General features: G+C 43.0%; 1 protein-coding gene across 4 annotated transcripts; it reads right to left on the bottom strand.

Annotated features, from left to right (window-relative positions):
• Positions 1-469: 469 nt before the first annotated feature.
• Positions 470-25,980, bottom strand: EIF2S2 (eukaryotic translation initiation factor 2 subunit beta). 4 transcript variants are annotated; one of them, XM_025398465.1, is made up of 9 exons: positions 25,720-25,980; positions 18,678-18,855; positions 16,773-16,876; positions 11,633-11,768; positions 10,287-10,387; positions 9,553-9,701; positions 5,931-5,987; positions 2,711-2,800; positions 470-2,108 (listed from the first exon to the last, which is right to left on the bottom strand). In XM_025398465.1, exons 1-9 carry the CDS (start codon positions 25,732-25,734, stop codon positions 2,012-2,014), a joined length of 927 nt encoding a protein of 308 aa, XP_025254250.1. In that variant the 5' UTR covers positions 25,735-25,980; the 3' UTR covers positions 470-2,011. The 4 variants fall into 4 exon arrangements, with proteins under 4 accessions (XP_025254250.1, XP_025254249.1, XP_025254247.1 ...); XM_025398462.1 differs by having other exon boundaries at positions 1,629-2,108; positions 2,715-2,800; XM_025398463.1 differs by having other exon boundaries at positions 1,629-2,108; positions 2,715-2,800; positions 11,633-11,759.

Here is a 25,980-nt window from a genome sequence, read left to right as displayed (position 1 = left end):
CCCCTCTTCCTTTGTATAATTAGGAATAGTCCTCAACATTGTTTCCTAAGACACTTTGGAAATGATGGTCTGGTTCTCTTCCAAAACTAGAAAGTGGCTCTTGATCAGAAGCTCTTGATTGCCTTTGTCTTGTCACCACAGTGCAAGGTTCGTTTAGCTGAGCTGTTTGGTGAGAGACAGTGGAGACAGAAGAGGTTAGTGCTGCTGTGTCTGAATAACATTTAGGGGCAACCCATTACTTTTCATGCGCTTTCAATCCAATTCAGTCAGTTATCGCAACTGGACTAACGGGCTGTATCAGTCCTGAGAATCTGCTTCAAGAATAAAGTTAAAAAGGGGTTGAAATCACCAATTTATTTGTCAACCTGTCACCAAACTGAAGAGTATCATTCCTTCCCCTAAGGGGTCCCACTAAATAAATAAACCAAACACCCATACATACACAAAAGCAATGGAGCGCTAATTAGACAAGAGGCACCGATCCTTGCTTTATTCATGTAGAAATATCCAACATTGGGAATCGTGTGGGTGTAGATACAAAAAAAGGAAAATGGGGACATAAACAGCAGTTGGGTTCATTGTGGCAGTGGCAGTTCAGTCAGCCAGTGTATGGGTTGAGGGAAAGCACCCTCTATTGCTTTACCCACCACCCTCCACAGTTTTAGCCAAGGTATTTGACAACACTTGGCCTATGCTTTAAAATTAAGGGTCACAGTGATTAAAAACAACATGGTCAAGACATTTGGGTCTGAGTGACTGTTCCTGGGCTGCTTAGTACGAAGTCTGGCAACAAGAAAGCGAGGAGCAACGTGTATGCCCTTATCCTCAGCAAGTGAGAGCAAGGCAGATCACAGCACAGACACAGAAGATGGCCTTCTCCCATGTGCCAGCGGAGAATCCCCTTCCAGCAAATCCTCAGGAAGCAGAGCACCACACAAGCAGCATTTCTTGGTTTCTCATGGTCATATTCAAAAGCAACTTTTAAATCAGAAAATAGAAAAGCATTTGTGGTGGGTCTTTTTCAAACCCAGAACACAAGTTGGCTAGGAAAACAGAAAGCTTCCTCTAGCATCCCTGTTTGGACTCCTCTTGGAGGAGTTTCCTGAACCGCACATACATTGCTTCCTCACCAACAGAGATGCTCAGCTAGGATCTTTCTTAGTGTGCCAGTTATAAGACACATTTACAGGCTATGTTTCTAAGACCTCTTAGTGGTCAACGAAGAAGGAGGGTACCTAGCACCTTGTATTCCTTCATGTGGTAACAGCTGGGGGAGGACTTGGCGGTGAGGTAGTAGCAACCATCCTCACATAGGGAAAAGAAGTCAAATCTATGGAGTCATTCCCTGGACACTGAAAACAGGCAGTCCTCCCAAGTCTCAAGGTCCCACCACACACGCGTGGGAGGCCGTGTCTGCTTTAACTGTGTATCTCAAGAGAAGCAGAGAAGAGGAGAAATGGCTGCCCAGATGAAGTGCCTGTCGTTTTCAGAAACTGGAAGTGCCTGTCCAGTTTCTCAGGACAAGGATACAGAGACTGTCAGAGCCCACACAGTTTTCTATGGTTGGTTTTTTGCTGATTTCACCAAGCACAATTTTTATAGAAAAGAAAACTGAAGGACAAACCAAATTGAAAGAATCACTGTTATAATAACTTTAATTTATCTTGCATTTTACAGAAGTCTATGAACGATTTTAAAAAAGCACCTCCTTACCCCGTATCATGTTTCTCTGACAGGTGTTAAAAGTAGGCAATGAGTATGTCAACAGCTTGAACATCAGCGTCTTGCAAGGTCTTCAGACCAACCAACCACTCGCCAAAAATCTCGGCAGCTTTTTTATCTTGTTTTTAATACAACGGTATATCCACTCTGATGGCAAACCTGTCCAGCCACATCTCCACAACACGCTTTGCAAAATCAGTGATTAGCAAATTAGTTAGCTTTGGCACGGAGCTGTGCTCGCTTGCCCGTGACAGCCTGGAAGCCGGTTTTGATGCTGGCAACAGAACATCTAGAATGACAAGTTTCGCACTGTAGGAAATAGAGTCGTGTGTCCTTCTGTAGGATTGTGTCCGGTGATCGGCATGTGTGACAAGTGACATATTCCTCTGCAAATAAAGCAACACACAATTACCTGGTGGCCGCAGTGAGGTAGAGAAGTTTCTGCCTTCTTAAATATATCTCCTACAAAGAACTCCATAAGCCCAGGCTGAGAATTTACCTGGGCACCCAGACCAGGGAAGCTCAGCTATCCGAGGGGTAAGAAAACACAAGCTGTCTGCTGTGGCGTTTCCGGCACTAAACATGGGCTGATACTCAATGCCCCAGGATGCAAGGAAGCCTGCCAGCTTGCTTATTCTTGTTTCTGTCTACAGGAGAGCCACTCAAACGTGTTAGCAGACATGCCAATTTTAAATAACTAGGAACAAAAGGGGGCCAAGGCCAGGCCTGAATCACAGGCAGGTTTCTCTGACTTGGCCTTTAGCCCTACAATCAACCAGCAGCTTCAATCAGCTGGGCTTTCTTTAAAAATCCAAATCCTTCCCTATGCCCCTAGTTAGTAGTCAAGAGCCACCTCCCTTTCACTATCACTTTGTCTCTGATCTTTTTAAGGCCAGCTTTTCCCAGCTCACTGCAATCAAATGGATCTTCCTACAACACTGCAGTCTGATGAGAACATTTCAGGGTGATCTAATGAAATTAATTACACTTACTGATATATCTTCTCAAGACATTTTCTATCTGTTTCTGTTGGAATCTTCCTTTGATTACAAGTTGGTTATTACCATCTATAGAACCACTATGAAAGAAAACAAAAATATCTCCATTATTATTGTTTTTTTCTAAAGGAACCAAATTCCAGCACCTTTAAACTTAATGAATTTAAAATATATTCAGTAGCATAGGATAAACTCTACGACTGGTGCTATACTACTTAGTTTCCCAAAATTTATTTATTTATGACACAGGGGTCTCACTCTGTCACCCAGACTTGAGTGCAGTGGCGCAATCGTGGTTCACTGCACCTTCAATCTCCCAAGCTCAAGCAATCCTCCCACCTAAGCCTGCCAAGAAGCTAGGATACAGGCACTCCCCACTGTGAACTGAGCTAGGACTACAGGCACTCCCCACTATGAACTGCTAATTTTTTGTTGTTGTTGTTGTTGTTGGTAGAGATGGAGGAGTCTCCCTATGTTGCCCAGGCTGGTCTCGAACTACTGGACTCCAGTGATCCTCCCACTATGGCCTCCCAAAGCGCTTGGGATTACAGGCGTAAACCACCATGCCCAGCCTCAAAATTTATTTTTAATTAAACAGGTTGTGTCTAATGATGTGCCCATACTAACATCAAATCCAATTAAATCTCCAGTGGTAACAATCAGATTTATAATTGATTTTAAGTCTAAAACAAACTGATTCCTTCATTGTGTGTGAAGTCCATCCAACAAAAGAAAAAAAACTTTTATGAATCATACCATGTACAAAGTAAGGGAAAGGAGAGAGCTAGAAATACAAAAACATGAAAGGGGCTACATTTGTTTTTTAAAATTCTAAGCACCAAATATTTTGATTCAGTCATGGTTAAAAGTATAGTTGATAAAAATACATACTAAAATTGATTGTGGTAGCAGTTATACATATTAATTTTAACATGTGATATTAAAAACCACTGGAGCCAGGCGTAGCTCACACCTGCAATCCCAGCATTTTGGGAGGCCGAGGCAAGCTGATCACCTGAGGTCAGGGGTTCGAAACCAGCCTGACCAATACGGTGAAAACCCATCTCTACTACAAATACAAAAAAATTAGCCAGGCGTAGTGGTGTGTGCCTATAGTCCCAGCTACTGGGGAGGCTGAGACAGGAGAATTGCTTGAACCTGGGAGGCAGAGGTTGCAGTGAGTCAAGATCCGCGCCACTGCACTCCAGCCTGGGCGACAGAGCACAACTCCATCTCAAAAACAAAACAAAACAAAAAAAACAAAAAAACCATTGGATTGTATATTTTATTTTTATATTTTTTTTGGCAGGGGGCGGGGGGGTGTCCAGGGGTGGAGGTTTAATAGGCAAGAGAGAAAGGAGAATAGTTCGCTCGCTCTTGCGAAAGAGACGGATGTCCGAGTGGGACTCCCCTGGATTATATACTTTAAATTTGTAAGCTGTCATTTCAATCAAGCTGTTTCAAGAAAAAAAAAGGATAGTTGAATCACAATCCAGAAACTGTCAATGGTACTTAATGATAAACTGTTTGATAGGAAACTGTTGACAGGCACTTTTGAGAAAGCAAAGCTCTAGGCTAGATATCATTCATTCAAAATTATAAATCATAAAGTGAAACAACAAAATTCAGTCAGGCAGGGTTAAATTTCCTCCTCCACAGATTGGAACCCTTAATCTCCAGGCTACAGTGATTCCAATGCTTAATGTAGAAATTTTTTTTCATTCACTGTCAAAAGAAATGGAATTTTCTCAAAAACCCATTTAACCCATTTGACTGTAAGTTTACTGGCCACAACTTGTTTTAATAGTTTATCCCACCTCTACAAAACCTCTAGATTATTCTAACAATAGAAAAAAACAACACTAGCTTTTGCTTCTTCATTAGTTTGTGCAAGTTACAAATAAACAACGATGGTAACAAATTTATATTTAAAACACGCCGGGCGCGGTGGCTTACGCCTGTAATCCCAGCACTTTGGGAGGCCGAGACAGGCGGATCACCAGGTCAGGAGATCGAGACCATCCTGGCTAACATGGAAACCCCATCTCTACTAAAAATACAAAAAATTAGCCAGGCGTGGTGGCGGGCACCGCTACTCAGGAGGCTGAGGCAGGAGAATGGCGTGAACCCGGGAGGCGGAGCTTGCAGTGAGCCGAGATCACCGCATTCCAGCCTGGGTGACAGAGTGAGACTCTGTCTCAAAATACAAACAAAAAAACACAATTATTCTACAGCAGAGCCAACATATCTACCATGGTCAAGTAAATTACTCCTTAACCCCACACCTAGGGTAGCAAATCCCAACAGTTTAAAGAGAGTAGGAAGAGAACACTTTAATTATCTCTGTACTGCCAGTGAGGCACAGGTGTCAAGCCTGTTAGGTGATGCAAGCTGCAGGGAAAGATAGACCTGATTGTATCTATCTTGACTTTGCCACTAAGCAAGCTAGCTATGTGACCAACTACAACTTCACTTTACTGAACCTGTTTCTAAACGTGAAGACAGGAATATTACTTTCTACTTCATAGAACTATTGTGAAGATTAATTGAGATGGCACCCAAAAAAGCACTTGGCTCACAAGAGGTGCTCAATATGCATTAGTCATCATCATCATAACCTACTCTACATTACTTATTTTTAAAGGGACATTAGGCTTCCAGATAGTAGTCAAACTCACTGGCATGGGCTCCATGAGATCTTGGCCTTCCTGAATGGGTGGGAATGACGTGCTCAGTGCCTTCAAAAGGTGAGCCCTGAAGACAGGTAAGTACCTACTTCATCACAGATCCCTGTTTCAATGGTTTCTAAAGTGCCACTCATCAACTTCCTAGCTGTATTTCTTCAATAGCCTGTTACCAATTTAGGAAAAAATAGTCTGACCTTAAAAAAACTGATTCCTCTAAAGATCTATTATTTGCTCCATAAAAAGACTCATGAGTTTCAAATTAGTAACAGGAAAGTCTAAACATGGCAGTTCTGTGGTCCTCTCATTGGTACACCAGCAGGCCTGTTCAGATGTCAACTCTGTGCCCTATTCCTAAGCAGTCAAGCTCTCCCACAGAAACAAAGTGATTTCACTCCTCCACTGGCCTAAAAGTTTCTCTAATAATCAGGTGAACGTTTTCTCTAAGGGTGTTACATATCCTTTTTAAGAAAGGTTCTTATGAAATGTCCAGCAATACTGTATGTAAACGTATATAGTTTCTTACCTTGTACCCAATTCAGCCAACAAAAATGCAAGGAGATGTTTGGGCTGACGATGTAATCTAAAAAGAAAATCAAAATATATAAACCTTATCTTTCATGGAAATCTCACCAAACTTCTAAAAAATCTGTTCATTGTTTTGATCTGTGATTATTTAGCTATTAGGTGAATTTCACTGCATCGTTTATTTAAACTTTGAAATAAAGATAAAGTATATGACACCACTTTTTTTATTGTTAAGAGATTGGGTCTTGTGTTGCCCAGGCTGGAGTGCAGTGATGATCATAGCTCACTGTAACCTCAAACTCCTGAGTTCAAGCCATCCTCCCATCTCAGCCTCCCAAGTAGCTAGGACTACAGGTGTGTGCCACCATGCCGTCTAACTCTTTAGTTTTGTGTAGACATGGGGTCTCACTACATTGATCAGACTGGTACGGAACTCGTGGCTTCAAATGATCCTCCTGTTTCAGCTTCCCAAAGTGCCAGGATTAGAAGTGTGAGCCAAGCCGGATACCACTTGTTTACAACTTCAATGCCCATAAGACCATATTACATTTTATGACCATATACATATGAGTAAGTGTCTAGAAACAAGGATGGAAAACATAAACAGTAAACATCAACTTTAAAGAGTAACAACTTCCTCTGGGAAGGAAAAAGGGGCCAGGAAAACATACAAAGGTGGCCTTAGTTATAACTATAAAACCACCTTTTTTTCTTTTGTTTTTGAGACTATTGTAAAATAGCATAAAACCTTCTTTTTAAAGAAGTAGGCCAGGCGCAGTGGCCAGCACTTTGGGAGGCTGAGGCAGGTGGATCACGAGGTCAGGAGATCGAGACCATCCTGGCTAACACGGTGAAACCCCGTCTATACTAAAAAATACAAAAAACTAGCCGGGCGAGGTGGCCGGCGCCTGTAGTCCCAGCTACACGGGAGGCTGAGGCAGGGGAATGGCATAGACCCGGGAGGCGGAGCTTGCAGTGAGCTGAGATCTGGTCACTGCACTCCAGCCTGGGCGACAGAGCGAGACTCCGTCTCAAAAAAAAAAAAAAAAAAAAAAAAAAAAAAAAAAATCTGAGGCAAAGTTCAGCATACACCAAACCTAGGTGATGTTATCAAACAGGCTAATAAATATATATGTTAATCTATATATATTTCCTGTTTAAAATTTCCATTAAAAGAAAGTGTATGTAGGCCGGGCGCGGTGGCTCAAGCCTGTAATCCCAGCACTTTGGGAGGCCGAGACGGGCGGATCACGAGGTCAGGAGATCGAGACCATCCTGGCTAACACGGTGAAACCCCGTCTCTACTAAAAATACAAAAAACTAGCCGGGTGAGGTGGCGGGCGCCTGTAGTCCCAGCTACTCGGGAGGCTGAGGCAGGAGAATGGCGTAAACCCAGGAGGCGGAGCTTGCAGTGAGCTGAGATCCGGCCACTGCACTCCAGCCTGGGCGACAGAGCGAGACTCCGTCTCAAAAAAAAAAAAAAAAAAACAAAAAAAAAAAAAAAAAAAAAAAAAGAAAGTGTATGTCTAGAAGGGTTCCGTGGTAGCCCAACAGCAAAAAATGGAAACATCTTAAATATTCACCAACTAGAGGAATGGTTAAATAAATCCATTCCAGGGTATATTCTACTTTTAGAAATATCTCAATATACAAAAAAAAAAATGCACACATACATATAAAATAAAAAACAAATATAGAGCAATGCTATTCAATAGTTTCATTTTTTAAATCTATGCTGTGGCACTGTTTGAACTTGTTCCAACAAGCAGGTGCTACTACAACAATTTTAAGCTATTTTTCCCCAAAATGCAATGGGTGAGAACTGGTAAAAATATAATAAAATAGGTAAGCTCCTACATTGCTGGCGGGAATATGAACTGGCACAACCTTGCTAGAAAACAATGTGCTAATATTTGCCATAAAAATATCCATTCCTTTTAACTCAGCAATTTCATCTTGTCTTATGGTTCTGTTCTGAGCTACTGCAAAGATACATGTATAAAGATGTTTGGTGAAGTTTTGCCTCTGATAATAAAAACCTGGGAGCAGCATGTCCAGCTTATGGAACTGTTAAAATAAAATATGTTGTGTAGCTATTTAAAATAATTATTCGGACTAATGACATGAGTAAAACTTTCACAATATATCGAGAAAACAGGTTAAAAACCAGTATGATAATTTATTTTTAAAATATGTACATAAAACTGGCTAAACATAAAAATATTAAACTATGGTAAGTTATCTACCTCTTTTTTTTTTTTTTTTTTTTTTTTTTTTTGGTGAGACAGAATCTCACACTACTGCCCAGGCTGGAGTGCAATGGCACAATCTCAGCTCACTGCAACCTCCGCCTCCCAGGTTCAAGCGATTCTTCCCACCTCAGCCTCCTGAGTAGCCGGGATTACAGGGACCTGCCAGCACACCTGGCTTATTTTTTGTATTTTTTAGTAGAGACGGGGTTTCACTGTTTGCCAGCCTGGTCTCGAATTCCTGTCTTTGTCATCTGCCCACCTCGGCCTCCCAAAGTGCTGGGATTACAGGTGTGAGCTACCACGTGAGCTACCCAGCCAGTTATCTACCTCCTAATGGTGGACTTTGCAGATGATTATTCATTTTCTTTAGCATGTCTTTATCTTCTAATTTTTCTGCAATGGGCATATACTACTATTGTCACTAGCCAAAAAAATCTTAACTATTTAAATATATGTAAGTAATGAAAACAAGCAGTTATCTCCGGGTGGTAAAATTTTGAGTGAATATTATCTCTTTTTGTGTTTACCGTATTTTCTACTACAAGCACGTATCACTTAGGAAACTGAAGAACAGAGTAGATAAGGTCAGTCATCCTAAGGAACCTGCCAGAAAACATGCAGCTGAGGAGCTCAGAGAAAAGCCATTCCCAGACAGTAACCTAGGGCTGACTCTGGCATAGAATGTGATGGTAATTAAGAAAGGCAATTTCATCAATTGTGTCCTGGCAATGATCATCCAAGGAAGGGGCTCACCAAATTCAGGCACTTTCCCTGAGCTCACTGCTTGCTTGGCAGGCCTGTCCTAGACCGACTGATGAGCCTTTCCACTCCCTGGGCTCCCAAGGCTCCTGTCTGAGGACTACACTGAGACTCCTCACTCTTCACTACATCTAGTTAGGATCCATCCTCAATGGGTCAGCATGAGTTGATTTCTGTCACCTCTGAATGCACTAATAAAACAAGCACTCCTGGGCAACACAGCAAGACCCACGTTTCTACAAAAAAAATAAATAAATGTTTTTTTTAAATTGGTCTGGCACGGTGGTGTGCACCTGCAGTCTCAGCTACTTAGGAGGTTGAGGCAGGAGGATTGCTGAAGCCCAGGAGACTGAGGCTGCAGTGAGCCATGACCACTCCACTGCATTCCAGCCTGGGCGACAAAGCAAGACCGCATCTTTAATAAATTAAAATAGCCCTGAGACTTATGAATTAAAGAAAATGACAGACTTGAACTGTGAACTCCCTCAACCCCTACACTTGTGTGTTCTTTCCATCTATAATGAAGTCCACAATAAGGACATTTAGCATTCTTAAAATTGCATTGAGAATCTGGTATTTGGGATGAAGGTACTCCATTAACCAACTTACAGTTTACAGATATCTGTAAAGTTGACAAAAGAAGTTTTCTTGGTTCCTACTCGGACGACCTGTGGAGGTTTCATGACAAATTTCCTTTTCTCTCCAGCAACCATATCTGGATTCTTTTCCCTCATGATGTTGAATACTCGATTCAGCAACTATAAAAATAAAGTGGTATTCATGAACACGCTTAGTAACTGCCGGGGTATAAAGTTCCCCTTTGAGTCATGTTGCTTAACAGCAAATACTTCACTTCTGATTAAATATACACATGCATTACTACAAGTCTGGGAGCTCTTTGAGGGCAGAGGTTCATCCCCAACCAGCATTTGGTTCGTTATAGATGTTCAGCAACTCCTTATCCAAAGTGAAATGAATGAACAACTACTCATTCTGTTGTTTCTATGGGAAAGTACATGATACATGGAAAAGTAAGATTCAAGAAAGCCCAAACTAGCAAACTCCAGACTACCCTGGCCCCAAATTAGCTAGTCTGTCACTACTGCCCTCCTGATTCCTAGAGGGCTGCATGCACTCAGCAGTCTGCAAATTCAGGTGGGGACAGTCAGTAGTACTACAATGACTGCTGCACTCTGGGCAGGCTGCCCCATGGGTGCACACCAGGAACTGCTGTGCACTGGCTGTGTGACCTCTCTGCATCTGTTCCACCAAGGAAGATTTATCTTGCTCCTTTGAGCACTAGTGAATAGCTTAGCCCCTTTTCACAACAGATTTTGTCTTACCTCCTCGTATGTGTAGTCTCTTTCTGAGCCTGCCCAAGCAGGGCCTGTCTGATTACTGAATGAGATACCATCATCTTTTTTGCTGTCTTCATCTTCTAGAGCTACAGATAATAAAGATTTCAAGAATGAGGGGTGGGCCCTACTATCATACAAAAGTGGGGGTTGGTCTAGAAAAATGAAAAGTTTCAAAGACATTTGTGTTCCCTTCCACAGCTGCATTCACAACAGCCTTACGCATAAACCAAAGCTTACAACCCTTTTCCTTAGAAACAGGGATGTTATGACTTTCAAAAAAGACCCTTAATAGAGACCTCTCTAATTAGGAGTTAACATACGGAAATGTTTCTTAATTTAACAAGCCAAAGATAAAATAATGCATTAGAATAATTAGAGGAAAGAGTCCAACTGTTCTGAGCACCTAAGAAACAGCAACATCCATAAAACTCATCTACTGACAAAAGTTCTCCAAAGACCCCATAGCATTTAGAAACTAATAAAACTGTAAACAAAACTCTAAAAAAAATTTTTTATTAAAAAAATTGGGGCCAGGCGCTGTGGCTCACGCCTGTAATCCCAGCAATTTGGGAGGCCGAGGCGGGCGGATCACCTGAGATTGAGAGTTTGACACCAGTATGACCAACATGGAGAAACCCTGTCTCTACTAAAAATACAGAATTTGCCAGGTGGGAGGCTGAGGCGGGAGAATCGCTTGAACCCGGTAGGTGGAGGTTGCGGTGAGCCAAGACCGTGCCATTGCACTCCAGCATGGGCAACAAGGGCAAAACTCAGAATCAAAAAAAAAAAAAAAATCAGGCCAGACACGGTGGTTCACACCTGTAATCCCAGCACTTTGGGAGGCCGAGGCGGGTGGATCACAAGGTCAGGAGTTCAAGACCAACCTGGCCAAGATGATGAAACCCTGTCTCTACTAAAAATAAAAACAAAAAAACTTAGCTGGGCGTGGTGATGGGCGCCTGTAATCCCAGCTACCTGGGAGGCTGAGGCACAGAACTGCTTGAACCTGGGAGATGGAGGTTGCAGTGAGCTGAGATCGCACCACTGCACTCCAGCCTGGGTGACAAGAGTGAGACTCCGTCTCAAAAAAAAAAAAATCGGTTATAGTAATTTTCCCAGGCCTGAATCGGTATTTCTTAATGTAATCACAATTGACAAATTCTTTAACTGCCATTATCAAGCCAGACACTGTTTCCTTTCAGCTTCTATTATCAAGCAGTAGAAATAAGGGGCAAGAAAAAAATTTTAAAAGCACCCCCCACCCCCATCAAGGAGACTAGGGCCAAAGGCTTGAGTAACCTCTAAATGTGCTGCTGAGTCCTCAGCATTACCTTCATCTTTCTCTAGTATTTCATCCTCATCTGGGAACTTAACATTCTTCTTTTTCTTCTTTTTATTGCCAAGCATAATGTCAAGGTCATCCTCTGGTTCAGTTGGTTCTTGAACATCACTTTCAATCTTAAGATCCTAAGAAAGTGAGATGAGTCTGAACATTTGATACTGGGACTATTCTTTTTATTTATTACATTTTCTGTTGAGATGAGGAGTCTTGCTTTGTTGCTCAGGCTAGTCTCAAACTCCTGGCCTCAAGAGATCCTCCTGCCCTGGCCTCCCAAAATGCTGGGATTACAGGCATAAGCCATCACACCCAGCCTGTTCTTTTTTTAAATTGACGTGGGCTGACATTATTTTGGTGCGGGAAAAAAGTCACATATACAAAATTGAAGTTACAGATAACTTTGGTCAGAGATGGACCAAACTGGGTCACAGAGACTCTGCCATTTAAACTGAATTCTTCAAAACACTTCTGGGATCTTTCCCCCTCATTCATCTCTTTATTCTTCAGCCTTAGGATCTTATAATTATTGTCCTTGTTTCCAAACCAGGCTACTGTCAGAATCACGGCAGAAGCCAGGCGCCTTGGCTCACGCCTGTAATCCCAGCACTTTGGGAGGTCAGATCCCTGAGGTCAGGAGTTCAAAACCAGCCTGGGCAACATGGTGAAACCCCATCTCTACTAAAGATGCAAAATTTAGCTGGGTGTGGTGGTGGGCACCTGTAATCCCAGCTACTTGGGAGGAATCGCTTGAACCCAGGAAGCAGAGGTTGCAGTAAGTCGAGATCGCGCCACTGCACTCCAGCCTGGGCAACAAGTGGGAAACTGTGTCTCAAAAAGAAAAAAAAATCACTTGCGAAACTTTTAAAAGTTTAAATCGGATTGACAATCTTCAGCAGGAACAGGGTTCAGGAGTATTTTAAAGAAGTTTCTAAGTGATTTTGATATAGTCACTGGGAAAGATTTTTCTGGGTGACACCAAATATGTGGTGGTCTTCCACACAGACCCTCCAATGCCAATTAGGTGTCCTCCTGTTTAATTAAGACACACACTATCCAGAGTTATCAGATTTCACAGGTTTAACAGCTCAGTTCCTCAAGACTGCCTTCACTTCAGATGCCAGTCACCACGCACTGGGTCCCCATGCTGCCTGCTTCTGTCCAACATGGCTATAAACTCGAAGTTCCCACATTCCCTGCCAAGAGTCAATAATTTGCTAAAACGAGTCATGGAACTTAGGAAAGTACTACTATTGCCAGTTTATTATAAAGGATACAACTCAGAAACAGCCAAACATAAGCAGTGCATAAGACAAGGTATTGGGGTGGGAGCTGAGGAGTGGCAAGGAAGGTAGGCGTGGCGCTGCCAAGCCAGGGACACCACCCTCCTGGCACCTTGTTGTGCTCACCAGCATGTTAGCTCTCCGAACCCATGTCTAGGAGTTTCATTACAAAGGCATGACTGACTGATTACATTATTTATTTATTTATTTTATTTTATTTTTTTTTTTTTGAGACAGAGTCTCACTCTGTAACCCACGCTGGAGTGCAGTGGTGCGGTCTCGGCTCACTACAACCTTTGCCTCTCGGGTTCAAGTGATTCTTCTACCTCAGCCTCCTGAGTAGCTGAACTAGAGGCACACACCACCACACCTAGCTAATTTTTATATTTTTAGTAGAAATGGGGTTTCACCATATTGGCCAGGCTGGTCTCAAACTCCCGACCTCAGGTGATCCACCTGCCTAGGCCTCCCGAAGTGCTGGGATTACAGGTGTGAGCCACCGCGCCCAGCCAACTGATTACATTATTAACTGGTGGCTGAACTCAATTTCCAGACCATCCCTCTCTGGAGGTGGCAGAGGGACCACTGGAAGTCCCAACCCTCTAAAATCACAGCTTTGTCCTTCTGGTGACCAGCCCCCATCCTAAAGCTATCTAGGGATCCCCAGCCACCAGTCATATCAGTAGCATACCAATGACCCTGTTATCACTTTGGAGATTCCAAGGATTTTAGCAGTTGTGAGCCAAGAACATAAAGAACAAATATTTATTTTTTATTATACCACAGTCAGCCTGGCACCTGTCTGTGGCGTGGTCTTTGGGCATCACTCCAATAGATGACATTATCAAAGAGGGAAAGGCAGAAGCTATGAGGAATTCGGATCAAGTGATAAATAGAGACAAAGTAAAGCTTGACCCCAAGATTAGCTGCCCGAGGCATGGATGTAAACAGGGCATATTAAAACCTAGAAATGAGTCATAAACATCCCAGAAGGGCAGAAAAGGCCAGTCTCAGTTTCCAGCTTTCTGATTTCTCCTTCCTTCTACCACCTTATTCAAATCCCTATCCTGAAGTGTGCTGTCAACCTTACTCATTAATTAGTATCTATTTTGTGTGTGCCTACATCCTGAACTGGGACAATGGCTACAGTCATTTCAGAAATCTTACCAGCAGAAAACCTGGAATAGCTGGGAGTAAATAAAGCTCAGATTCTGAATCCCAAATCCAGCTGTGTAGTCTTAGTGCCACATGTGGCTACAAGACCAATCTGCCAGCTGGGCGCAGTGACTCACACCTGTAATCCCAGCACTTTGGGAGGCCAAGGCAGGCGGATCACCTAAGGTCAGGAGTTTGAGACCAGCCTGGCCAACATGGTGAAACCCCCTCTCTACTAAAAATACAAAAATTAGCCCGGCGTGGTGGCGGGTGCCTGTAAACCCAGCTATTTGGGAGGCTGAGGGAAGCCTGAGCCCAGGAGATGGAGGTTGCAGTGAACCGAGATCATGCCACTGCCCTCCAGCCTGGGTACAGAGTGAGACTTTGTCTCAAATAAATAAATAAATAAATAAATCTGCCCATGGTATCCATTAGCCACATACCATACAAACAGGAAACCAAATACTCACCCAGTCTCTAAGTCAATAAATAAGAACTTAGAAATGCTGAATATAAGTTAGCACGCACTAGCCAATTTCTAGTGCTATAGTATTTTTATTTTATCCCAGTAAGATCTACTTCCATACTGACACCAAGACACAGCAGAAGGCAGAGAATGGCAAAAAGTATTTTTCTTTTTTCTTTTTTTTTGAGACGGAGTCTCGCTCTGTCGCCCAGGCTGGAGTGCAGTGGCGCTCTCTCGGCTTACTGCAACCTCCACCTGCTGGGTTCGAGTGATTCTCCTGCCTCAGCCTCCTGAGTAGCTGGGACTACAGGTGTGCACCACCATACCCAGCTAATTTTTGTATTTTCAGTACAGATGGGGTTTCACCATGTTGGCCAGGTTGGTCTTGAACTCCTGTCCTCAGGTGATCTGCCCGTCTCAGCCTCCCAAAATGCTGGGATTACAGGCGTGAGACAGCACACCCAGTCTGCAAAAAGTATTTTTCAAGGCTTTTCAAAAGCCCTGGAATAGTCTGAAAATTCAGGTGGGAGAGTAGCCCAAGATCTCAAAAACCCTTCAAGTGAATGTCCATGCCTTGCCTGATGACCAGGATACCTCTAACATCCTCTTATGTTATGACTTCAACAACAGTATTCAAGCACTTATTTAGAGCTAATCTCCCAATAAAAGCTATTGGAGGAATCAACCAACAAAGCCTTGTCAATCAAAACTTTGTTACCCAGGATATTTAAATCCCATTTCTCATTATAATCTGAGCATTTTTCTCAATTTCCCTATAGTAGAAAGAAAAGAGAATCCCCAAACAGGGAGAGAGCAAGATGAATCCAGATAAAACTAGCTTGTTCTCAAGGATTCTAAATTATCCTTGAACCAAAATATCTTTGCAAACAGGAAAAATATCTTACTCATGTCAGTACTCTAGCAATTACCACACAATGCTTCAAATGCTTGACTCGCTGTAATCACTTACATATTTACTGAATTAACTGTCATAAAATTATGACACTATTTCTAAAACCCAATGAATTACTGTATACATTTCCTGCTACAAGTGGGATATACTTTATTCACTTGAGTTTGAGCAAATAAACTACTCACCAAAGAAAATTTTGAGTAGAGGGCACAAGATATTTGGTGTATGTTTGCTGTTGTGTGCACACGTGCTTTCTCTCTCTATGTAAGTGTGTGTATTGCTATTACCTTGGGTTTTATAAATAGATGCGTGGATTCTGCTAAAGTGATTCCTAGGCAGGATCTTTAAAATGGTTAACCCTAGGGAGGAGAACAGATCTTCAGCTCCTTCCCCTTTCATCCATCCACCTACCCTCCCTCCTGTTCACCTTCCTGCCCACCTGTTACTCCCCGTCCAAAATAATTTTGAGATATTTGTATTAGAAATCAATTCAGGGCCGGGCACGGTGGCTCAAGCCTGTAATCCCAGCACTTTGGGAGGCCGAGACGGGCGGATCACAAGGTCAGGAGATCAAGACCATCCTGGCTAACACGGTGAAACCCTGTCTCTACTAAAAAATACAAAAAAATCTAGCCGGGTGAGGTGGCGGGCGCCTGTAGTCCCAGCTACTCGGGAGGCTGAGGCAGGAGAATGGCGTAAACCTGGGAGGCAGAGCTTGCAGTGAGCTGAGATCCGGCCACTGCACTCCAGCCCAGGCGACAGAGTGAGACTCCGTCTCCAAAAAACAAAAAAAGAAATCAATTCAGTAATAAGACTCACAGGGTCTCAAGTACCCACAAGATCAGATCATAAAACTAGCCTGAGTACTCTGGTTTGCCTACAGGCCACACTGTCATCAGCTACCAACCACCACTGTGGTTCATTCTTTGCCGCTTAGAGGTACATGTATGAATTTGTGTATATTCTATGTTACCAAAAGTTTAAGAAACCAAAGGAATATTTGCTCAAAAGGATTTCTCACTCATAGAAATAGTTCTCCGCAGCCAAAAATCTCAGTATGGTTAAGGACAAGGGACATTTTGTGATCATTTTAATGGCACACAATACAATATATAAGACCTAAATTTAAATTCCTTAAACTACAATCCCTTAAGACACCTAGTCAGACACACTCCCAAGAAAATGACCCTACCAGTGGCAATTAAGTGCTAATAACAAAAGCACAGCTAGTAAGAGGTGAGTCAAAGGGAGGGAAACATCAGCCATTAGCAACCTTGCAAGAGGCCAAATTTTACCTTCAACAAGAAAGCAATACTACCTTTACACCTTCTTCAGCTTCATCAATATCAAATATCTTTTTAGTTTTTTTCTTCTTTTTCTTTTGATTAAAGAAGTTCAAGTCATCTAGATCATCAGAAGCATCTAAAAAGACCAATGCATAATCATTAACAACAAAAAGGCAAAGCATCAAATTATGAGTTACACAAACATAGCTCAGCAATTAATCAAGTCACCAGAAAAGACTGACTGAGTATTAATTAGTCCCTCCACAATCACAAAAGTTATGGCTCTTTTTTTTTTTTTTTTTTTGAGACCGAGTCTTGCTCTGTTGCCCAGGCTGGAGTGCAGTGGCGCAATCTCGGCTCACTGCAACCTCTGCCTCCTGGGTTCAGGCGGTTCTCCTGCCTCAGCCTCCTGAGTAGCTGAGACTACAGGTGTGTGCCACCATGCCCAGCTAATTTTTTTTTATCTTTTTTAGTAGAGACAGGGTTTCACCATGTTAGCCAGGATTGTGTCGATCTCCTGACTTCATGATCCGCCCGCCTCAGCCTCCCAAACTGCTGGGATTACAGGCGTTAGCCACCGCGCTTGGCCACAAAAGTTATGGTTCTGAAAAACAAAATGGTGGGTCATCTCAAAGATCTATAGGAAAAATCTGGTTAGGGGACCATGTTGAGAATATTTATTTAGTAATCTGACCATATCACTCCTCATTGTTCCCAAGACAAAGTTAGAGCTCTAACACCATTTCCAACTCTCCAACTTTATCTCCCACTTCTGCTTCTTGCCTTCCTCACTTCAATCTCTGGTTCTAACCCTACTGAACTACTTTCAGTTCCGAGTGCAATATACGTGAGGTCTCTCACCTCCAAACCTTCCTGTGGGCCCTCTTGCCTCCATCTCACAGGATCTTGGTTAAATTACTTCCACCAAAGCCTTCTCTAAGCTTATCCATCTTTCCCTGCAACTTGGTTAGGTATCCCCAGAGTGCTTGTATAGTATCTTCTGCTTACCCCAACTGAGGAACTTATTACCAGCTTGCTTATCTATCTCTCTACTAGATACTAAGAGCCTATGCCTTGTTCACCTAAATTCTACCACCTAGCTCAACATTTTATTGCATCTATTAATCATGAAAAGGCTTAACAAATTATTTCACATTTATTAAAATAAGGCTGCACAGTAAATACAAGTTATCAGTGAAATTTTACCTACCATTAATGAGTAGGTTCTGTTCAACAAATTTTCCATTTGACCTGCCATGTTATAAACTAGAAATATTTTAGGATCCCTCTGCTACAAAGTTTTTCAAGAAACTACTTAAAAATCCATTTTATCTTATTACAACAGGAATGAGTTACTTTCCAAGTTTGTTTTAAACATGTAGAACACACTTAGCACAGGGTAGATGCTCAGTGAATGTCAGTTGTCTCTATCCTGGCACAGAGTTATATTCAACAGACACAAATAATGTTTACAGAATCATTTCTCTCTAATAGTCAAATTATGTCTATGTTACAGCACAGGGGTAACTAAAGCTGATGTCTAACCCCAAATACTTTAGGCTTTCATTTTAATCTCTCATATATATTTTCAGACTTGCTAAGACACAAAACTGCCTATGTTAGTACTATTTCTTTCTGCCCACACTCAAATACAACTACTGTTAAAATTAGAGAAGAGACCTGATGGGTTAAACTGGAAAACCAGCTCTGGAACGGCAAGGTTTCATCATCTTTGCAACTTGTGAATTAAATGGGAACTTCCCTGCAACAAGCCTATCAGAAATCGAAAACGGTCCACTGCATATAGCCTACTGATGGCCTTGACTTCACTGGAGCAGCCTGATCAGGCTGAGAGGTTGCTGCATACACAAAAGCCAAAATGCTCATAGAACCAGGGCTTCTAGGACAACAGTAACTCTCTCACATCAACCACTCACCTTTTTTCCTAGTGTCCTCTTCATCAGCTTCCAAATCTTTGTCCTCAGTTGGCTCTGGCTCCACTTCTTTTGTTTCTGAAGGCTGGGTTTCCTCTGTTTGGGTATCCCCTTCCTCATCTAACATAAAAGGCTTCTTCTTCTTCTTTTTCTTCTTGCTCATAGTAGGATCAAAAATCATCTGTTCAAAAGATAAAAAACAAAAAGGGACCAAATGACTATTTTTAATGATGCTCACATTCCAAATATGCTTTATCCTCAAAAGGCATACTCTTAAAAGTAAAAGAGTATCTGATACATTAAAACACCAAAGGAGAATTTACCAAAAAATAAAATAAAATGTCCACCCAACCTTCCCAACACTATTAAACATCAGGGGAATTGAAACATGTACACGTCTTTCAATTTGCAAAGTATCACAGACTCTTCACTTTCAGTTTCATGAGCAAATATGGACGTTTGAATGAATCATGGAATTTAGGGAAGGGACTTTCGCAACAACCTATGCTATGCCTCTTACTTTATAGATATAGGAAAGCAATACCTAAGCAGGGTGTAAATTTTTTTGTACTGTTTTTTTTCTTTCTTGAGACAGGGTCTCACTGTCGCCCAGGATGGAGTACAGTGGCACGATCACGGCTCACTGCAACCTCAACCTCCTGGACTCAAGTGATCCTACCATCTTAGCTCCCCAAGTAACTGGGACCACAAGCATGTGCTACCATGCCCAGCTAATTTTTTCATTTTGTAGAGACGGGGTCTCCCTCTGTTGTCCTGGGTGGTCACAAACTGCCAGAGGAAAAAAGTCCTCCCACCTCGGCCACTCAAAGCAATGGAATAACAGGTGTAAGCCACCGCCCCTGGCCAGGGGTATAAATGTTTTATTCAAGGTTGGTAACTTGGGGCTGCTACAGAGAGACTTGGAAGACTTCTGACCAGATTAAAAAAACAAAATTTTTTTAACTTTATCCTGAAGTTCAGACAGAACTTCAAGGAAACCCATCCGCAACTCCTCATGTGTAAAACATTTCACTCCGCTTTTTGCTTATGGAACATTAAAGGTTCCATTTTCTTTTTAACGAAACAGGGTCTGGCTCTGCTGCCCAGGTTGGAGTGCAGTGGCATGATCTCAGCTGAATCCAACCTTGACCTCCCAGACTCACGCCATCCTCCCACCTCAACTTCCCGAGTAGCTGGAATTACAGGCGTGCGCCACCACACCCAGCTAATTTTTGTATTTTTAGTAGAGACGGGGTTTCACCATGCTGCCCAGGCTGGTCTTGAACTCCTGGGCTCAAATGATCCACCAGCTTCAGCCTCCCAGTGTTAGGACTGCAGGTGTGAGGACCATGCCTTGCCCCCAAATTCTCTTTTTATCTAAATGTCCACTATAGAATAGGTGGAAAACTAATTTATAATTTGTAGACTATCTGCTTGCACTGATCACTTGAAGAAAGAAAAGTTCAGACATCATACAGGCCAGAAACCTGATAGAGTAGAAAGTGCAGGAGGCCAGGCACGGTGGCTCACGCCTATAATCCCAGTACTTTGGGAGGCCGAGGCGGGCGGATCACGAGGTCAGGAGATCAAAACCATACTGGCTAACATGGTAAAACTCCATCTCTACTAAAAATACAAAACATTAGCAGAAGGTGGCGGGTGCCTGTAGTCGCAGCTACTCAGGAGGCTGAAGCAGGAGAATGGTGTGAACCTGGGCAGTGGAGCTTGCTGTGAGCCAAGATCACACCACTGCACTCCAGCCTGGGTGACAGAGCAAGACTCAGTCTCAAAAACAAAAAAAAGAAAGTGCAGGGTCTTTCAAGTCAAATAGAACTGGATTCAAATACCAAGTTTTTTTTTTTTTTTTCTTCTGAGCCCCTTACCAATCTCTCTCCACAGTCTATTAATATCATGCTTAAATTCAGCATTTTGCCCAGTGATCTGCTGTGGACAGTGTAGTAGTAAAGTGTTTAAAAGCACAAGTCTGGAGCCCATCTGACTGGATTCAAATTCTGACTCTGGCTTGTACCTATGTTATTCCACGGCTCATCTGTAAAATGGAGACAAGTAGCAGAGTGACAAGAAACCACACAAGGTTACTGGGAGGGTTAAAGTAGTATGTAAATGTAAACCCCCTCCCATAGTGCCTAGCACATAAGTACTCGATAAATATTAGCAATTGTAATTTATGTAATACTTTACCATTCACGAAGTATGGTTTTCTCTTGATTCCTATCACTGAAATTTCATCAACTCACATGCTCTAATTTCTCAAACATATAAAACTCTCAAAAGCTTCCAGAAATTGATTCTAACATAAACTTATTTATGTTCCAAGATCATTAAGCAAACTAGACTGAAATCAAGCCACAGTCTGTAATAAGGTAATAATATAGTTACTGTCCTTGCCCAGTAGAGAAGTACGGTATTTGCAAAGTATTTTCAAAGTTAGTCTTTTCTCCCTTAACAAGGATCCAATCGTATAAATAGTTAAATCTGAAATGTAGTCAGTCTGAAGAACATTATCTAGCCAACTTAAAGAAGTGTCCCTACCAAGGTAGAAGAGCAAAGAGGAAGGAGTCCCCCACTGCTGATCCACTATTGAGCCCCGGGTCACCCTGCAAGGAGCACTGCAATCATACAGGGAAGTAGCCACATTTCATCCTCATTCTTGAAATAGAAAGACTTGGCAAAGGTTCTGGAAGGGATTACAATCCATTTATTGCATTTTTTCAAGCATCAAGTTCCCTAGAATATTCATTGCCTTTTAACCATTATTCATCAAGACAGACTAAAGATGGAAAGGATCCTGGTATCAGAGGACAGCCTCACAAGTGCCTTCTTATCCCCTGAAAAACCTTATGGTCTACAAGTAAACAGTTTGGTTGTAGCCTTGTAATGGATAATAAACATGCAAGAATCATAAATTGAAATAATTAACCTCTCTCTCAATTACTGTCTGGATACTTAACATACATGCTCATTGCCTTATTTTATTCATACCATCCTGCAAAGTACAGTGTACAAATAAGGACCAGGGATCCCGAAGCAGCACCCAAAGAACGAGGCCATGTTAGTCTTGACTAAAATCATGGCTTTTTAAGACTTTCATCTCTAACTTCCAAATTATAAGCTGACTACACTCCAGATTGGTTTTCTTTTATGAGACTAGTTTGGATTTGAAAAGCAAATAGCTGTTGACAGTGCACTTATGGAAAACTACAGAATCACTTGAGTTATATTTTAGGTTCACAACAAAGCCTTCAAAAGCATAAATTTTCTATTTTCAACTTCTCACGTTTGGTTGGAGAGGGCAAAGAAAAGGTATACCAGCTAAAATTACCCTGAAATGCTTCATCGAATTAGAAGCCTCTTCTTATAGATCATACCTTACGCAAGAAATCAACTTTATAGTTATACTATACCCAGAAGCAGATGTGAGTCACAAAAGAACCCACAGAGAAGCAAGACATTGATCTAAAAGTTCCTTCCAAAGGTAACCAGAACAAATGCCAAGTGTTGCCATCTCTGTGTGATAAGATTGTGGGATTTTTTTTTTTTTTAAGGGATGGGAGTCTCACTATGTTGCCCAGGCTGAAATGTAGTGACTACTCTCAATTCTAATTATAGTGCACTGCAGCCTAGAACTCCTGGCCTCAGCCTCCTGAGCAGCTGAGACTACAGGTGAATGCCACTATGCCTGGCTTAGATTCTGCTATTTTTCTTTGTATTCTTTTGTGTTTCATAAACTTTACACAACACACATCCCATTTTGAATCAAAACCTTTTTTTTTAATTTAAAGCTTCTTTTTGCAAAAACACCTTACCATATTTTATGAAAACCCAATGTTCTGACTCCTTGTGAATGGGACCCCGTAGTAAACAGGCAAGTATTAAATGTTGATGCTGCTTTTAACAAATGTGAAAATACTGAATGCCTATTGATTAGGGGATTTTTCTTTTCCCTTACCAGGGAGCAGCCATATTTCTAGGATTCTGCTTTTTAAAGATCATGGTTCCATGTTGGGAGGCTGAGGCAGGAAGACTGCTTGAGGCCAGGAGTTCAAGACTAGCTTGGGCAACAAAGCAAGACCTCATTTCTACAAAAAATTAAAAAGTTAGCAGGTGCAAGAGCATGTGCGTGTAGTCCCAGCTACTTGCAAGGTTGAGGGAAGAGGATCCCTTGAGCCCAGGTGACAGAGGGCGCAGTGAGCTATGATTGTGCCACCGCACTCCAGCCTGGGCAACAAGAGCAAGAACCTGTCTCAAAAAAAAAAAAAAAACATAGTTCCACTAGGTTGAAAAGGGTTCTGTTTTGGTGAGTTTTTGGCTTAATTACCAGGTTTAAAAATAAATGTAGGCCGGGCGCGGTGGCTCAAGCCTGTAATCCCAGCACTTTGGGAGGCCGAGACGGGCGGATCACGAGGTCAGGAGATCGAGACCATCCTGGCTAACAACGGGAAACCCCGTCTCTACTAAAAAATACAAAAAAAAACTAGCCGAGCGAGGTGGCGGGCGCCTGTAGTCCCAGCTACTCGGGAGGCTGAGGCAGGAGAATGGCGTAAACCCGGGAGGCGGAGCTTGCAGTGAGCTGAGATCCGGCCACTGCACTCCAGCCTGGGTGACAGAGCCAGACTCCGTCTCAAAAAATAAATAAATAAATAAATAAATAAATATGTGCAGTGTATTTCAATTATGCGTCAAAAAAAAAAAAAAAAAAAAAAACCACCCAAAAACAGAAGACTGGGCGTGGTGGCTCACGCCTGTAACCCCAGCACTTCAGGAGGCTGAGGCAGGCGAATCACGAGGTCAGGAGTTCCAGACCAACATGGTGAAACCCCATCTCTACTAAAAATACAAAAAATAAAATTAGCTGGGCATGGTGGCAGGCGCCTGTAATCCCAGCTATTTGGGAGGCTGAGGCAGGAGAACTACTTGAACCCAGGAGGCAGAGGATGCGGTGAGCCGAGATCACACCACTGCACTCCAGCCCAGGCGATAGTGCGAAATTCCACCTCAAAAGAAAAAAAAAACAAAAAAAAAAAACCCAAAAAACCCAGAAATATGAAGGAAACAGAAAATTACTTTTTAATAGTAGCCTCTTTAATCGTCTAGCCTGACAACCACCAGGCAGGATTACTTCCACTCTGGGAAGTCCCTGGCAGTTTATAAATCATTTTCAAGTACAAGAGTTTCATCTGATCCTCACAAGCCTGTACAGTAGCCAGATGTTAAAGGAATGACCTAAAAATACTTACCTAGTCAATAGCACTAGAGGAACCAGGCCCTACATCCTATTCTTCATACCTTGTCTCCACTACTAACTTCTGCCTGGCAGAATGGAAGCCAAAGACCAGGGTTCTAGTCCTATTAACTAGAACCTTTCTGCATGATCTTGGACAAGTTAATCTCCCTCGGCCCTGGTTTCCTGTAAAATGCAGTTGGACTGGCACCCCAAGTGGCCAAACTGTCTAATATTTTATTGGCTTCCAAAGTTCTATGCTGAAATGCTGGTTCTGCCATCTTTGCGTCACAAAATTCTGTTCATCCATCAGTAATGTATTCATATTCCGCTTCTTTCAAAACCTAATCCCACTGCTAAAAATGATCCCTCTAGCCCTCCAAGTCACTATGTTGATGGCCCTATTTCTACCTTGTGTGTCAACTAGTTGACCATACACAGAATAACACCCCATGGAATCTTGCACTACGTAAGTACTGTATTTGCCAAAGGTTATGAGAAGTTTGAAAAATGAGTAGAAACAAAACAAGTGTGAAACACTGCCACTCTCAGAACATTTGAAATACAGCAGCCTAGAGCAATGTCTATCATAACCGCCAAGGACCATCTACAAACTTTCAGTTTCTCTAAGCCATTAAGATCCTAGTCAATCTGGAATTCTACTGGCTCAGCCACTTAGTATTTGATCATGGGCATTATACAACTCTGTAACACTCAATTTTTTCATCTCTAAAATGGGCACAACAGACCTATTTTACAGAACTGTTGTGAGAACCAAGTCTAAGAGACTGGAATCCCCTCCAGAATACATTCCAAATTCCTTAACTTCGTCTTCACAGCCCTCCATGAATTAATCATTACCTGTTTGTCAAGTGTTCACCCCTTAACTGTCACCAAACTGGAGATTATTCTACTTCCTGTGAGCACATTTACTGGCCTTTCTCGGCCATTCCTTTGCCCTTGTGATCAAGGCTTCCTATTGCCTGAGGAAATTCTCAACACCGTACAGGGCCTCCCCCAATGTTAAGCAATACCTACTGAGAGTACTTAAAATCACCTTCATTTTAAGTCGGTAGATATTATATCAACTAGGATAAATCTGGGGGAAAGGGATTTGAGGAAATTCACAGAGTTCCAAGCACCACGGCAGAAAAAGATCCAGCCAGTTTCACAGCCCGGACTTCCCGCTCACGTCGCTGGGAGCCCTCTGTTAAGGGAAGCTCGGGGGCTCACCCGAAACTTTCCGGGAAGGTCAGTCACTTCCTGAGGCTGCAGAATCTTTTTCTCTCGTTCTAATCCCATCACCCCCTCGTCTTTTTAAAAAGCAATGCTAGGAAGGCAGACGAGGGCGGGATACCGGCCCCGACAAGACAGCCTAGAAAGTTTTAACGAGGGCGTTCTACCAAGCTAAGAGAGCTCCTCGCGGCACCCAGTGAGGCGAGCTGGGGCGGCAGTGCCGAGCAGAAAGGAATGCAGGGATCGCTAGCCCCAATCTCGTTCGGGGAATTAACCGGGCATTCGAGCCCCTTCAGGGAGGGCGACTCAACGTGTGCTCTCCATTCCGGAAACGCCAGCCACGGCAGGAGGTCCGCCTCGGCGCCGCCGCCCTGAGGAAAGCGCGCTGCAGCCAAGCCTGCGGCTCCGGAGTCCTCGCCGGCTCTGCCGCTCCGGGCCGCCTAGGCCCGGCTGCCCCACATGGCGGCGGCCAGCTGCTAGGCCGCAGGCCCGGTCTCCCACACTGGAGTGGGTTCGGCTTTTCGCCTCAGTCCTTAGTTAGCCCTAACGCCGGGCTCAGACCCTCACCTCGTCCCCAGACATGGCTGCGGCTCGAGTGGGCTCGGCACGGACGGGAAGTCAGACGGGTCAGCCCCAGGCCCCGGCGGCAGCGCTGCTCCTGCCGATACCTCTCCCACCACCGCACTAGGCTCTTGCATCAGCGAAAGGGAATGACACCCCGCCCTCTCCTCCAAGCGTTGGAAATGCGCCTGCGCAGAGCTCGCCAAGGCGCAGGCGCGCAGAAGAGCCAACCTAGCGCGCTTCGTGTGGCGCGAGTTACCAGGCGAC

The sequence above is a fragment of the Theropithecus gelada genome, chromosome 10 (assembly GCF_003255815.1).
Source record: "Theropithecus gelada isolate Dixy chromosome 10, Tgel_1.0, whole genome shotgun sequence".
NCBI classification, from domain to species: domain Eukaryota; kingdom Metazoa; phylum Chordata; class Mammalia; order Primates; family Cercopithecidae; genus Theropithecus; species Theropithecus gelada.
Note: the sequence above shows the minus strand (reverse complement) of the source record. Positions and strands in the feature narration are given on the sequence as shown.

Bases quoted from the DNA above. Each gene is read 5' to 3' on its own strand.
- EIF2S2 (XM_025398462.1), bottom strand. The intron at 16,877-18,677 runs GTGAGTGGTTGA...TGGTCTTTTTAG, and splicing joins AGAGGACACTAGGAAAAAAG to ATGCTTCTGATGATCTAGAT. The intron at 2,801-5,930 runs GTAAGAAACTAT...TTTCTTTCATAG, and splicing joins TTGGCTGAATTGGGTACAAG to TGGTTCTATAGATGGTAATA.